At 53.2% G+C, this 15,262-nt stretch overlaps 4 protein-coding genes across 4 annotated transcripts; 1 reads left to right on the top strand and 3 right to left on the bottom strand.

Annotated features, from left to right (window-relative positions):
* Nucleotides 1-1,446: 1,446 nt before the first annotated feature.
* Nucleotides 1,447-3,787, bottom strand: NCLIV_036280 (30S ribosomal protein S15P/S13e, related; the record flags this gene model as incomplete). The annotated part of the gene is made up of 3 exons (XM_003883829.1): nucleotides 1,447-1,667; nucleotides 2,647-2,734; nucleotides 3,641-3,787. The coding sequence occupies 3 exons, from the start codon at nucleotides 3,785-3,787 to the stop codon at nucleotides 1,447-1,449; spliced, it is 456 nt and encodes a 151-aa protein (XP_003883878.1).
* A 2,685-nt stretch (nucleotides 3,788-6,472) lies between these two features.
* Nucleotides 6,473-8,193, bottom strand: NCLIV_036290 (hypothetical protein; the record flags this gene model as incomplete). The annotated part of the gene is made up of 3 exons (XM_003883830.1): nucleotides 6,473-6,610; nucleotides 7,489-7,633; nucleotides 7,937-8,193. 3 exons carry the CDS (start codon nucleotides 8,191-8,193, stop codon nucleotides 6,473-6,475), a joined length of 540 nt encoding a protein of 179 aa, XP_003883879.1.
* Nucleotides 8,194-9,958: 1,765 nt separating this feature from the next.
* NCLIV_036300 (conserved hypothetical protein) lies at nucleotides 9,959-10,878 on the top strand (the record flags this gene model as incomplete). Its single annotated transcript, XM_003883831.1, has 2 exons — nucleotides 9,959-10,144; nucleotides 10,639-10,878. 2 exons carry the CDS (start codon nucleotides 9,959-9,961, stop codon nucleotides 10,876-10,878), a joined length of 426 nt encoding a protein of 141 aa, XP_003883880.1.
* Nucleotides 10,879-13,644: 2,766 nt separating this feature from the next.
* On the bottom strand, nucleotides 13,645-14,889 carry NCLIV_036310 (conserved hypothetical protein; the record flags this gene model as incomplete). Its single annotated transcript, XM_003883832.1, has 1 exon — nucleotides 13,645-14,889. The coding sequence occupies one exon, from the start codon at nucleotides 14,887-14,889 to the stop codon at nucleotides 13,645-13,647; it is 1,245 nt and encodes a 414-aa protein (XP_003883881.1).
* Between the last annotated feature and the right edge of the window lie 373 nt (nucleotides 14,890-15,262).

The raw sequence follows: 15,262 nt of genomic DNA on the forward strand, positions 1-15,262 counted from the left end.
TACCTCTTAACTCGACGGCGTTCGCAGAGAAGGAGCTTCGCTGACGCTGATCAGGCGTTCGCACACGGCTGCGGATGCGGTGGGGGCGGAACTCACGTGACAAACAGCAACAGAAACCCGACACAGAGACACGGAGTCGAAGACCAAATGTGTGCGCTGGCCAGCAAGTTCAGAATGGATTTGGATTTGCATGGTCCTGGCATGCCAGCACAAGATCAATCTTCCCTTGTACATACATGTATGTATGTACCTTGTCTCCGGCTGTCAGCAGGTAACATTCGGATTCCGAGCGTGTACAGGGAGCGTGGCGAGAGAGAGACACCAGTTTGTCGAGGTCTACCCATATCTGCTCAGAGTTTCTTCGCGCGTTTTTGTCATGCATCGCGTCTCGAGAAACACACCGGGAAGCTACTTCGTAGCATTGGAACGCTCTGTCTTCCGCAACACTTTTGTGTGCTTTCCTGATTGGGAAGGCGAAGAAGGCGCGGAAAAAAAGTTTCTCCGTGAGAAAGCTGCCGTTTTCGTGTCGTGCTCGCCATTGTGGAGTGTGGAAACGATAAGCGAGGAGAGTAAAACTCTTCAGATTCCTCCAACGCAGGAGATGCTAGAAGAACAGAAGAGAGGTGACTGGGACCACGCAACTTGAAGCCCCAAATACGGCGCGGCCGTATCTGCCGTCATCTACAAGAGTGAACAACTGGAAATTCGAGTCTCCGGCGCATTCACGGACACATCGTATCAATCTTCCACATCTATGTTACTACTAAAACGCATTTGCATCCGACGATAGGGACACTATACACATGCGACTCACCGGTGCGCCTCAACACCCCAAAAGCGGACTTCTCTAAAACGGGTCTCTCGTATACTTCACTCTCTGTACACGTAGACCGGTACCAAGATACGTCCGAGCACATACGGTTTATATATATATATATATATATATATATAAATAATATATGCCTGTATATGCCTGTATATGTTTGAATTTGTGTGTGGATTTACATGCAAATGTGTGGGTATGGATATGCGTGCAGTGCAGTCTCTGTGTCGATTGTGGAGGACGCCCAGTGGATACGGAAAACTGCGTGAGCGAGGTGGTAGCGGTCGAGTTGTTGGCGAGGCTTTTCGCGCCTTGCGAGGAATGTTCTCTGTCCGATTTTGTCAGAACATTTAAGGCGTGTGCACATGCACTCTTTGTTTATGGACTCCACACATCGGCGTCAGCTGACACACAGGGGACGGGCGTGCGAAAGGCCCTTTCGGCGCCTGTTCGCCTCTTTCCGAAGAAAGGCCGAGAGCAACGCCAAGAACGTCCCTCTCTTCACGCGTTCGCGTGGTCTCTGCCTCAGCGTCCGAGTGGAGCCCACGCTCGAAGAGTCTCTCCGCTCGCGACACACCGGTGCCTCTCTCTCTCAACAAAAGGGCGAATCTCCCTCGCTTCTCTTACGCGACGAGCGCCGAAGCGGTAGCAGACTGGTACTTCCACGTGGCAGGCAGCTGCTTGGTGCGCTTGTAGTAACGCGCGAGACGGTGGATGCGAGACTCGACGAGAATGAGGCGGAACTTCGCGTCCTTGTCTTTCCTGTTTCTCTCCAAATGCTTGCGCACGCTCACGGCCTTCTTGATCAGGTAGTACAGATCCTCAGGCAGCTCGGGAGCAAGACCTGCAGCGGAAAGTGCATGCGGCGAAGAAGCGTACACCAAAGACCCCAGAGACATGCGCCCAACTCCACAGTCTGCCCGGCCTCAGAAAACCCACTGGCAGCCTTTTTCTGTGAAAAAAGGTGTGCATGTGCGATGTAGCGCGAACGGCGAGCCGCATATCTCTCTATCCTAGGTCCTTACTGGGTGGGCACCTTCTTTGCGAGGCTTCTAGATATTCAAAATGAATTCAGATGATATAGGGGTAAACTTCATTTAAAACTACAGGACAGCACTGGGGGGGCGACGAAGAGAGAGAAAGGGGGAAGAGAGAGTGGCAACGACGGAAAAAAGTCGCCAAACGTGAATGTGCGTGGAGAGCAGGTTCTACCGCATGCAGACACAGTCACAAGAGGACACGAAGCTCTCGAGGCATCCGCGCGGATACCCTCGAACGCGTGGCTGCAAATGGAGATGAGACAGACGCGTGTGGGGACAGGTCTTCGAAAAATGTTGGAGAGGGCGACGGCAGAGAGCTGAACGAGAGACTGTCAGCATCTGCGCTAAATCTCTTCACTACACAGACAGTTTTGCAGCGAGAGAAGCAGTCGATACACAGCTGAATGCCAACCTACTCGGGAATGAGTCGGCTAGCGCCCGTGTCTCTTGACAATGACACTCACTGCGGAAAAAACTGAAAACATGCTTCCTTGTGTGAAAGCCGCGGTTGCAAACGAATCCGCAAAACACATCTGCGACCTAACAAGACTCCCTGATCTGTGGCAATTGCTTCCTTCGACGAAGGCAACGTTCATCCCTCCTACAGACACACACCTTCGCGTTACACGAGTTCTGTCCTCAAAGTATGCTTAAAAATAGATATGCTTGTCCTCGTACACTGGACCTCCAGCAGGAAATGGACTGGGTTTAGGGACTACGCGTATCATTCGTATCCGTGTGAAGATGCACGTGTTCCGGTGGAAGCATGCAGACAGGGCCTACCTTGGATCTTGAGGATACGGAGGATCTTGTTGCCAGTGACGGATTTGACCTGAGGCACTCCGAAGGAATCTCTGAGCGTAACGCCGATCTGAAAAACCACGCAGCCAGATCGCAGAGAACGAGAAACCTATATCCACAGATTGCCCTGTGTATAGATCCACGCAATTAGAAACGCATTTACTTTGCATACGGACATCTACGCATCGTTTGCGGCACCTCAACACTGGGCCTAGATCCTTCCTCAACGGGAGGGCTGCGCTGCCTCCCCGTTTCGTGCATTCGCATTTGGCAGTCGACAGCCCCCGGGCACAGTTTGTAGGAGCGCGTCTTTTTTTTTGCACTGTTCATTTGCCTTGGCGCACGAAGACGCGATCAAACTAGAAGCAGCTCGGGCAGTGGAAAGTGTTTTCACCAATTCCAAACCCGAAAGCGCGCCGAAGCCTCCCTTCTGCTTGACCACGCACGAACCCTGCTCTCAACCAGGTGTACATACACCGCATAGGAACCCCTCCTCGTCGTCCCGTTCTTTTTCAATCAGCCGCTATCGCGGCAAACTCCTCGGTGAGAAGAGTCGAGATTCCCTTTCGCCTCTCGCCGTTTCTTCCTTTCCTCCAAGCAACCGCGAGATCTCCAGGGGGAATATACACGCACGACTCCCGCTGTGCTTCTGTCGCTCTGCTCAAACCACGTGATCCCGCCTTCAGGATTCGAGTTCGGTAGGGCCCGCGAGGCGAGGCACGAATTTTTTCCCGGTGAGCCTTTTGGACAGAGACACGGAACGGTCAACGAGAAACCTTTTTCTCGGCTTCCGTCGCGAAGTCGCCGCGAGGACACCGATTCATTTCTCTGGGCTGAGCAAATCACGGGCGGGGCGCGGGGCGCCGGAAAGGGTGGGACCGTACGAAATCCCCTTTTACGAAAGTTTCTTTTTCTGGGAGTGTTTCCCCGCGCAACAGAAAAGCGGGCGCGGATAAAGGTGAGGCGCACAAAGTACCTGGGAGGGCGTTTGGCCCTTCTTGGCGAGCTTGACGATGTGCTCTTCGACGTCGGAGGGTTTGATTTTCAGCCACGTCGGGGGCTTTCTGCGCCAGGGGAGAGCGCTGGCAGACATGCCCTTGCCGGGACCGTACATGCGCCCCATGTTGACGGAGAGAGAAAACGGAGAAACGGAAAGAAAAGCCGCGGAGAGACAAAAATCAGAGGCGAAGAACTCGCTCTCTCGCGCGGGACTCCAACGGACAACACACGGGGGCACGAAGGAGAGAAAAAAGAAGGGTGACACAGCCACCGGAGAGGCGAGGCAAAGAAAGGAAGAGATTTGAAGCGAAGAACCTCCGCCACGATATCCGGCGAAACCCGAGAAAAACCGCCTCGGGAGAACACGGACAGTGCCCTCGCTCCCCACGCTCAGAAACCCCCACCCCTCGCAGGCTCAAGGGACACACGCGCGCGCATGCAAAAAAGACTCCACCCCACCACTTGTATTTTGTGCGATGTTGCCAAAAAAATACCCGCTCTTACTTGCGCATGTGCAGCCGCGACTCCGTGCTCGCGATTGAAAATCCGTTCCCCCGCAGTTGGCGCCGCCGAGGCGACGCTTCTATAACCGCTTCGTTAAGGATGTATACATGCGCATGTGCCCTTACATATATATATATATATTACACCTTTGTGAACGCAAGAAGCCTGTGCATATTTTTAAACTCCCAGGAAATTGCATTAAATCCTTTCAGCTATGTCGCTGCATCCTCAGCGCAAGAGTGGTGTGCTATGTAGCCCGTGCTTATCTCTACATGCATGCGTCCGTAAAAATGTAGATGAGAATTTATAATAAAATTTGCAGATATAGATGGATTTCTGCGAAGCGGCATCCTTCGCGTTGTTGTTCGTTTGATCGTTGGGGGGAGAGGACGAAGCGCTGCGCACGGGGCCTTCCAATCACACACACACACACACGTCACTCTGGTGCAGTGCACCGAAACTGCAAAGCACATGAGCCTGTTCTCTTTCGATGGGGAAACCGTCAGCCGGCGGTCAACGCTCAAAGGGCTTGTATTGGTCAGGTTTTGAACCGGCGACGAACGCAGTCCTCCCACATTCCGCAGCTGGTTGCTTTTCACACTGCCGTCTGCGTCGTTTCGCTTCCGGGAAAGGATTCAAACAACCCCCGTGACTCACTCCTTTTGAACCCACGACGCATAAGAGATCTGACGTAACAAAAATAGTCCGAGCACTCCCCCGAGGTAGAACCCTCTCAAGTCACTTCTTGGAGTAGAAGAATATTGCTTGGGCAGCGTCGACCTTGAGCACACTCCGCAGGAAATCCGACTTTCTACATCTTAACCGAATAGTCTCTTTCCTCACGTTTCTTCCCTCAACCAGGAACTCACAGATACACAAGCTACATCTCTTCGCGCCTGCATCTGTGCTCAACCATACGAAAAGCGCAAGAGGCCGAGAAGTATCTGTCGATAAAAAAGTGTGTACGGATGTTAGCAGCGAAGGTCTTCGGGGGGGGGGGGGGTGATGCTCCGGAGAAGTGTGCCTTATCGAATGAGAGAGGAAATGCCAAGAGGAAGAGAGTCATGGAAAGAGGGGTAGCGAAGGGGTAACACTCGGCCGGGAAATCCAGCAGATCGAAAGGTTCTTGTGACGGCGCGAGAAATCACTCCTGGGTAGGTAAGGCGCTCTCCAGTGGTGAGAGATGCCCCACTCAAAAAACCGCAAAACTGGAACTGTAAAAGCAACTACTCCTTCGAAAAGAGGCGAGGTTGCATTTTCTGAACAGCGGAGTGGACGCGAAGACGCTTCGCGCGGTCTTGCCCGTCCATCCGAGCATCAGACTGAATTTATGTGTAGTATGCACGCAAAGCCTGTTAGGTGCGATTGTGAAGTAAGCAAAGGGCTGTCTTTACTGTTTAATTGTTGGAAAAACAGCAAGACCTGAAAGACTCCTGCCAGAGATGAGATCGTGTAAAGGAGGGCTCCTCGCGCCTTGTCAATTGCCATTGTGTACATACAAATCATGTTGTCGTACAACTACATATACCTATATCTGTATATATCTATATATAGATGCATGTATTACGTATCTGTAACGATGTATGTATATTCGTAGGGTGTTCAGAAGAATCAACGTGAAGCGACTCAATCAAGTACGTGTGCATCTATATGCATGTACATTTATCTACTGAGGAGGGAAGATAGAGGCAAGAATATTAAGAAGCAACACGGGAGCAAGCCGGAAGGAACGAAGAGGCCCCAGGAAACACCAGGCCTCCCGTGGAAATCAGTACAGAGCAGAATGAGGGTCAAAAGGTCGTGATGAGGGAAACATTCTCGCGCGTTCCTCAGAGCTACGCAGCCTTAAACCAAAAAAATGTTTGCTTTTCCGAGACAGCAGTTGAAAGCGAGAAAGCAAAAACTGACCGCTTACAAGTCGTCAGAAAACAAAAGCGCGAAGACAGTCCAAGACAAGCAGTGCAGGACGTGAGCGCGAGGTGCCGACAGCCCAGACGAACGAGAAAGAGAGAACGGAAACAGTCTCGGGTTCTTGCGTGCGCAATTAACAAATCGAGAGAGATGCTCAGACAGGAGAGATCACACATCAGCGCCGAAAAGCGCGAGAGAAAAGAGACGAGAAGCGGATGACTCAAAGAGAGAAAACGCCCCCAGAGCTCCCGCGGAGAAGAGCCTCCGGAGGTCGGAAGGCTCTCCGTTCAGTCTCGAGCGAGTTGTTTTCTTACTCATTGTCCGGTACAAACCATTAATGCTAAAGGGACAGGAAGAGGAAACGGTAAGTTCAGACAGAAGATCCGCGTCTCTCTCAGGTGAGTTTCAGCCCGCCCTTCGAGTTGCTTTCTTCCATCAACGCATCTTGTGCATTCATCACGCGCAGGACTGCCTTCTTGCTGGTTTCTTGCAATTCGCCGCCGCAAATGATCTCGTCCAAAAGATAGTATGCCTGATCCATCGAAAAACGAAAAACAGGTATATATATATATATATCCATACGTATGCATATAGGAGAGAGCGATACGTCTATGGACCCCCATTATGCATGGGTTTCCGTATAGATGCTTGTCGATGCTTCTCGCCATCTGTAGATCTGCGTACTCGCAGAGATAAGCGAGAAAGCGGGGGAAAAACAGCGTTTTCATCGTTATGTGATTCGCACAATCGAGGCCAAAGGACAACTCGCGAACGACCGACGAGCAAACCAGATACATATTTATTTGCATATACATATATATTTCTACAAAAAACATATGTGCATATATTGGTAAGAACACGTGCCGAGAAGCATGCCATGCGTATACGGAAAGCCGTGTGGTGAAACAGTGAAAGGGGGAGAGTGTAAAAAAGTTCATCGCTAAAAGGACAAGGCACGTAAAGGTTCCATCCTACGACGAAGGAACCCCGAAAACACCCCAGGCGACAGCGGCGCGCTGATTTGAGAGGAAAATTAAACAAGCGTGCAGACCTCGGCGACAACCTCTTTCCCCATCTGCTGATTTACCCCCATCCATGAACCACGTTTCCATATTTGCCCACCTCTACAGCAGCCAGCAGATAGACACACGTGGGTTGTGTGCAAAAACACATAAGCCCATGCACACATATATATACACACGCATGTTTGGTAGACACTATCCTACGCACATACAAGTATATATATATATATATATATATAGGTAGGTATTGGTGGCGGTGGAGTTGAGCCTATATAGATATGTGGAGAGTGCACTGTTTCGGAGAAGGGTGAGGGGCGCCAGGACGAAAAGACGCGAGTACGAAAAGTTTCTTTTCTGGATACGTGCAGGCAGAGACGTCTCGACGCACCTTGTGGAAGTTGAAGATGAGATCGAGTTCACAGACGTTGCCGAAGTAGCGATCCAGGATTTCAACAAAGTGGTGAATCACCTCCAAAGTCAGCAGCGCGTTCTCATTGCTGTCGACGCACGCGATGAAGAAGAGACTCGCGTATCTGAGGCGGCATGGAAGAGAAGAGAAAGCTTTAGTGCGGAAATCCACAAGTCCCAAATAGAGCGAATTCCCGATCCGGACAGCGCGAATCGCTCGCCACCAGTGGGCGTCAGGTCCACCTCGTATGCCAAGGGAAACTCACACCAAAATATACATAAATGTATACACGCAGGCATGTATATATATGTATATATATGTATATGTATATATATATATGAATATGAATATGTGAAAAACAGGAAGCGACAGAAGTGCACATCTACGTGTGTATATGGAATGTCCTTATGACGAGGGAGTTGCGTACCGCTTGAATACGAGTTTGGTGTCGTCTCTCCACTCGACGACGTTGCATTGCTTTGCACTTCTTTGGAGAACTCTGGAGGCTGCCTCCCGGAGAAGTTCGCTTCTCTCTTTCATGGAAACGCCCGCAGAGAAGGCGCTCGTCGCCGGGGAGCCCTCGGCGGATCCGCATACACTCTGCGCAGGACATGCCGGCGGGAGGTACCACCTGGACAGCCGGACCTTCCCCTGTCGCGAAACCAAGAGAAGAAAGTGAATCATTTTCCCCGAGGAAGGAAACGCGCATGCAAAGAAACGCCGGACTCGAAAGATCGGGCGCGGCTCAGGACCGCAGTCGGTCGAGGGACAAAGACGAAGAAGGGCCAGAGCAGAGACTGCGCTTCGCAGGAGATGAAGAGGCTCTGAGTTACAAGAAAACAAGTCCCTTGCAGAGACAACGATGGGAGACACCGCACAAAGAGCTACAAAGGAACACGTCAATGTGTGTTCTTTTCCTGCAGAGCCCCAAGGACGGAGACTGGGCCAGCGCCGCACGCATAGATACGTACATATATACATATATATACATATATATATGGAAGTATACGTTATCTATAGATGAATTCGCTTGAAGAGAGAACGTCTTGGTCACCAGAAGAAGAGACAGACCCGCAAAAACTTGGATCTTGCGCCAGCTTTGTTCCCTGGCGCATGCAGCACAGCCTGCATGACTAGCGCCAATCACCCGCCCCAACAGGGAACCCCGGTGCTCATTGGGCTTGGCGAAGACTCGCGAGAGAGAATTGAGAAAAGCGACAATGCGGAGAGGGACAGAGCGAGGAAAACAGCGCGTGGTCGGCTGCCGAGGCGATGCTCGAAAGCCTCAAACGCAGGCACCCGCAACAGAGACAAACCGGCGAGAAGAGAGAGAGAAGGGAAGGGGAGAAAAGGAGAGATCTGCGCCCTTCTGGCGACACGAAACGTCGCCCGAGAAACTGCCGGTACTGCAGATGGACACAGAACGGGAGGACACTCGGCGACAAGACACATCCAGGTGTATGCATGCGCCTTTTGTCAAGACAACCAAGTTCAGAATGCGGGGTCGTCCTCTCTCTGAGGATGTGTGAAGGGGTGAAAGAGGCCTTGGACACGATGTAAGAAGTGTTTCGAGGCGCGCCGTGGCCTTGACTCCCCAGACTGAGGAAAAAAAAGGCGAGGGCCTCAGACGGTGCCGAGGAAAAGCCGGAAGAAAAGCGGAAAAAACCAGAAAAGAGCAGAGCCCCCGTCCCCAGGCAAAGGCCAAAGAGGCAACGACACAGTTGTGACAAGAAGGTCCGATTCTCTTAAACACAGCGGCGTTTTTCTCGGCGGCTCTTCCGCGTCAGAAAACGCAGCCAGAGCGAGCGACGATGATACACTCTACACACGCCGAGACGCTCTCGCAGCTGGCGAACAACGAACCGTATAGTTGTTCCTTTTTTTTCCACATGAAAAACGTGAGATGCGCACAGCCACGAAGCCTGTATGAAGGCGAGGAGCAGAGAAAGTCCACAGCGCTTGTGAAGAGAACGACACACGGGGCTCAGAAAGAACGGGCACGCGAGGAGTGGAAGACAGACGGCGCGAGAAGCGGGAGGGGGGATGATTTTTTGAACGCAAATACACCGCATGCAGAGAGCGCTCATTTTTTACGCAAAAAGCGAGCAGGGCGTTCTTCTTTTGCTGGTCGGTCCACGCGTTTCTTCCGTTAAAAACTTTGCATATTCAAAAAAATCGGTCTTTCCAGTCCCTCTCCTCGCGGTGTGTGCCTGTTCCCTGACTGTGACGCGAGGCCGCAGTTGAGCTCTCTCTTCTGTAGAGGTTCGTCTCTCATCTGTCTCTCAGGACGGGCATCTCTCTTGTGTCTCTCTCGATTCCGGGCGGGTCTCTCTTTCTCTCTCTACGCCTGTGGAAACCTTTTCCTCCTTTCCCCTGAGGAGACGGCGCCGAGTGCGTCACCGAGTCATCGCGTGGTCTCGTCTTCTGAGAATTGTCGAAAGGAACCAAGATGGCGGCGTCAACAGTCCCCATTTCTCAGTGGCCGTCGCTGCTGTACGCGCCACCGACTTCGCCTGCAAAGCCTGCAGTCGAAGCCCTCGCAGAAATGCAACTTGATGATCTCCACTACCCGAGACAAATGCTCCTCTGCAGAGGCGCGGGGTACTCCTTCGCCCAGTGCAACCGCATGGCCCAGGTGAGGCACTTCTTCCCCTCTCTCTGTGTCTATCTTTTTCCGTCTCTCGTTTACTCACCACCAGTCTCTCAGCCTTTCTCTCAGCTTCACGTGATCCCTCGCGCGTCTCCGTGCCTCTCGCCCTCTCGATTCGCTCATCGCCTTCGTCGTTTTCCTTCCTTCCAGTCTCTCTGTACAAATCGGGCACAACTTCGCACACAGTTGCGTATACATATCTATATATATCTCTATAATATCTGTGTATCTATCTATCCATATATATATATATATATTTGTCGATACGGTGTACGTGCAGCTGTGCAACTGGGAGGATCTGGAGACCGCTGTTTGTGGATGTAGTCAGTGGACCCCGGTGGACGTCGCGAGTTCACACAGAGTCGACAGGCGCACGGTGATCTTCGCATCTCAGTCCGTTCGAACTGGTGTCTGTCGACCTGTCTAGCTTTTTCCCTCGATATCTGTATGTCTCGATTGCTTTGTTTGTCGCTGCTCAGCCTGACGCGCGGGTAACCCCCGAAAACCCGGCAGAGCAGCTGATGCAGGAGGAAGCGTATGCGGCGATTTCTTGCCTGGCTCAGAGAGAGGGCGGCAAGGACGAGCAATGCAGATATTACATCGAGCGCATGTACAAACTCGCCAACAAGGAGAAGCCTCCCGAGTCCGGAATGCTGAGCAAGGCGGCCACCCTTGCGTGCAAACTCCTCGGCGTCCAACAAAAGAAAAACGACGCATAGGAACCAACCCACCGAACGCAGAGACAGACGAGCCTACCTACTCACATGCAAATGTGTCCATATGAAGTTCCACCACAGATATATATATGCCTGTAGAGGAAAGTTTGATTTCCTTCCAGGAATCGCTGTACGGGAGGCAAGAGCGGAAACGAAGGAGCGCCTCCCCCGCAACCAGGGGAAAGGTGGAGATGCGGTGACATGCATATACATGTATCAATATATATGCATATATGTATGTTATATATATGTATATATATAGAAAATATATGTATACATCTGTCAGCGGAGAAGAGAGTTTTGGTGTTTTGAGGAGTTAGTTTGAGTGGGAGTTGTGGTGCACGACCCGGTGAAAAGAGTGTCTTGAAGCGCGTGCGCTGCGTCCAACTGCCTGCAAGATTCTGTTTTTTTGAAGTCGAGAGAAGAACCGCGCATTCGCTCTCGCACATTCCACGCAGCGAAAAAAGGAAGCGTGAGATAGAGGAAATCCAAGAGAACTGGAGAAGCGGGTTTCTGGGGACCTAGGATGTTGGGGGCGAAAGACCTCGGATTCTCAGCAGATACGAACCGGGAAGAATGAAGAAAAAAGGAACGATTTCCATGCCTGGCAACACGTGGAGCGTCTCGGTTTTCAGGTGTCTTCGCCTATCATCCGCAAGCGACATACAGATATGCGCGCGTAGAGGTCGATATTATACTTGAATCTATTCATAGAAGGAAACGTCTGACGAGTCATGCCACACGCGCTGTATTCCCTGCGGAGACGCCATGTGTCGAGCTTTATGGAACACTTCGATATACCTTGGAGTCGGGGAAGGCGGCAACGCACATGCTAAAGTAAAGGTGTTTCCCGGGCACTGTATCTATTCGCAAGTCGTAGATTTAGTTTTCATACAAACACACAGAAAGTCTTGGGAAAGGTGGACGTTTCCGCGACTGCGTGCTTAACGCAAAACGGAGAAGCCTTCTGCTGTAGCCTGTCTGTGCACGACGCCAGAGGCTTCGAGCACATGCAACTCGACAAGCCGCTACTGGAAAGTTCCGCGGGCAAACATCGACAGCGCTAGGGACGCGACTCCAGAAAACGAGGTTCAAGGAGCATAAATAATAGGCACGCGTTTGGATTTTTAAAAGAGCCAGGAAAGCCGTACTAAAAACAGGGAGGAGACAGCATATCTTCACGGAACGAGTGATCGAGTGAAATGTCAAAGAAGACACTGGACCGTCTACTCTCTACCGCTGTCATTGTCTATGGTTTTGGGGCCTATGAAATCATGGCGAGAATCGTGAAAGTATAGAGGGTATATTGTTGCCGAAGGGCAGTGCTTGAGAGGTCCTGCCAGGTGGTGAGCGTCCCAACGAATCTGGATCTTCGCAGGAGAAAACGCGTACGGAAATGGGAGTTCCGTCTTGCGTTCGCGCGCTACGAACAACTCGCGAATCGACGAAGCGCAGGAAAATGCGTGCCTCATTGAGTGATCGGCCGGTCTCACTGTTCCAGATTTGCGGTGTTCGCTCAGAGGATTTCCTACGTGTTTGCAGGTTTTAAGAAATTGCCGCCGGAACACCAGAACATGTCACGTGCCGCAAAAACCGAGCAGCTGCAGGGGGATAACTGGGCCACGCGGGCGGTGTTTCGGGGCACATCAGCGTATCACACAGAACTGGGTGGTTGGATCCTTTGTAAGGGTTGATCCAGGTTCAACAAATCCGACAATACTCGGTAAAATCGGCAAAGCAGCTTCAATTCTGACAACCCCCCAGCGCGGACACGGCATACCAACACAGTATATGCGGGTAGAGCAGACGCACTCGATTATTGCTGAGATGGCGATCTTGACCGGCCGTGTCTCTGCGAAAATCCCCTGCAGCCGCATCCCCAACCACATACCTTTTCCTGTTGATTCACGTTATTCACTCGGGACCTTTCATTTTTGACGAACACAGACTGCGACTCGGACGCGCCTCTTGCGCTTGCGCTCGCGGCCACAAAAGAGAACACGGGAACTTTTCTGTGTACCCTCGCGTTTGGTCTCGGTCCTGGGGAAGCATCCGTCGCAAACGCACGCGAAAGCTCCACATCCTTTCGTTGCGAGATTCTTCCAAGAGAACGCCCCTTTGTGTCTCTTCCAGCCCTGTCGCTGCCCTCGCCCCGGCAGACCTCCAGGAGACGGAAGACATGGGTCCACAACCTCCACTTCTCTCCACAAAGTGTCAAGTCGGCAGGACTTTCCGTTCTTATGCCGCGCCGGATCGCCACTCTGGGCCTGTCTTCTGAGACGCCCACGTGTGGATGTTTGGGGGCTCTCCAGCACTCAGCACGTCTAACGGGAAAATCGGTGCTCGTCCACAAAAAGGCACATACACGCACATACGCGCTCCCACATTCGACTTTAGGTGCATTGTTTGCCGGAAGGCGAAAGCCAGGCAATGGCGAGTGCTCTTCTTGAGCGTCCTCGTCCGGGAGTCTCTCCGCCTGGGCTGTTGACATCTCATGACGCGCGTTTCTGGGCACCGATTTCGACCTTTTCACCTGGCAAGAAAAGCGTCTTTCCCGAACATCGGCCTGTTCTCTCAAAACGGATTGTCGCCGGTGCTCACGGGTCAAAAACGAATTCGCGATTTTGCTTCTCCCGTAACCGCTCCGCGCAGCTGGTCTCCACAGGCACCGATCGTCGAACGATCTCTCTATGACTGCACACGTCCACACATGTATGTGTAGACCTGTGGCCGTGTTGTACATTCGTCGTTTCGCGTCGTGGCGACGGCTCATCGCCTCTTCTTCTTTGTAGACGTGTACACGCAGCCTCCAACGATGCATAGAGCGACGAGGCCGCCAACCACTCCGAGAGAAATCGCTACAACGTTCTGCTCCGACGAGTCCTGTGGCGTGGCGACGCCTTGAGGAAGCACGGCAGGCGCTGCAAGCGTCGTGACTCCAGGAGTAACTTGCGGCAACACTCCAGCAGCCGGCGCCGCGACTGCAGCCCCCGGCGCCGCCGCCATGGGCGCGGCGGCGGCGCCCGGCATGATCCCTGGCGAGGTGGGCGTGGCAGGGGCAAACGGCCCCATTTGGTACTGGCTGACGCCGCCCAACAGAGTGTTGATTCCCGCGCCTGCGAGCATCGTTCCGATCCCCTTTACGCCTTCTTGAACTTGCACCCACGACGCATGCGGTTGGACCGGGGCCTCGAACGGCGGCGCGCTCAGGAGAGAAGTCGCTGGGATCTGGACGGGAACATCCCCCGACGCGGCGCTCGCCGGGTGCGCGGAGGACGCCGATTGACCGGGCCACGCCTCGTTGTGGACGCCGAGTGCAGCTGCAGGGAGGGCCATGGCGGAGGGGGTTTGCCGAAGATGTGTGCGCACGCCCGGCGTCGAGGCGGAACGCCGCTCCGTCTTGGGGCTTTCGGGGGACAGAGGAAACCACGACTGTCGGTTTTTCTCTCCGCTTGCGCTGGCCGCAACGCCCAGAAAGGCGGCGCCGTCCTCAGCCGCGAGGACCGAGTCGCTCAAGGGCCCACGTCTACGTTGACCCTCGTCGGCGCGCGAGTCGCCTTCTTTCGGTTGCGGAAACAACGCGCTCAGAGCTCCCCCCAGGGGACCGTCGTCGCTGCCAAAGAAGGACAGAGTAGGCGGCTGCACGCCGACAGAGAGGGACGAGGAAGAGCTGCGCGCCTCCGCAAGCGCCCCTGCCACGACGGCAAAGCGTTGCGTCGCGGGGACATAGCCCTCGTTAGTCGGCTGGGAGGAACGTGGAGAAGCCGTTAGGTGGGAAGTCGCGAAACAGGAGAGGACTACAAAGACAATGCAGGACCGCAGCGTTCGTTGAGAGGACAGGCAGAGAGCAAGCCGTGGCACACTACCCGCTTCAGGAGTAGAACCCGTAGAACCCGTGGTGGACGCAAAGGGAAACCTTCTTTGTGGATGCCAACCTCGTCTCGCCCGCCCGTTCCCCTCCACCGATCGCAGGGGCGTCGCCTCGCCAAAGCGCCGTCGCCTGCGCTTCTCCATTTCGTGAGGGACAGAGCAGGCGAGACAAGGTCGGATCTGGCCAACAGAGAAAGAAGGAGTCTCGACACTGACCTGGGCGTTCGAGAAGACCCCAAAGGCAGCGAAATGTCCTAGAGGAAAAGAGGAAGTCAGGCTCGGGAGACAGTCCGGTCAACGCGCGCAGAAAGCGCGCGGCTCGTCACGGTGAGAAAAGAGGCTAGGCGACCACGGAGAAAAGAGAGATAGGGAAAACACCCGAGAGAAACGAACAGTCCCTGTGAAAGGCGGCTCTCGATTTTCGCTAAAAATATCTCCCATTTGCTCGGTCCTGCCTCGAGCTGGGCTGTACCAGGCTATACACAGCAGTTAGCAGGTGACCAGCGATGAAGACACC

This window comes from Neospora caninum, chromosome VIII, assembly GCF_000208865.1.
Source record: "Neospora caninum Liverpool complete genome, chromosome VIII".
Taxonomy (NCBI): Eukaryota; Apicomplexa; class Conoidasida; order Eucoccidiorida; family Sarcocystidae; genus Neospora; species Neospora caninum.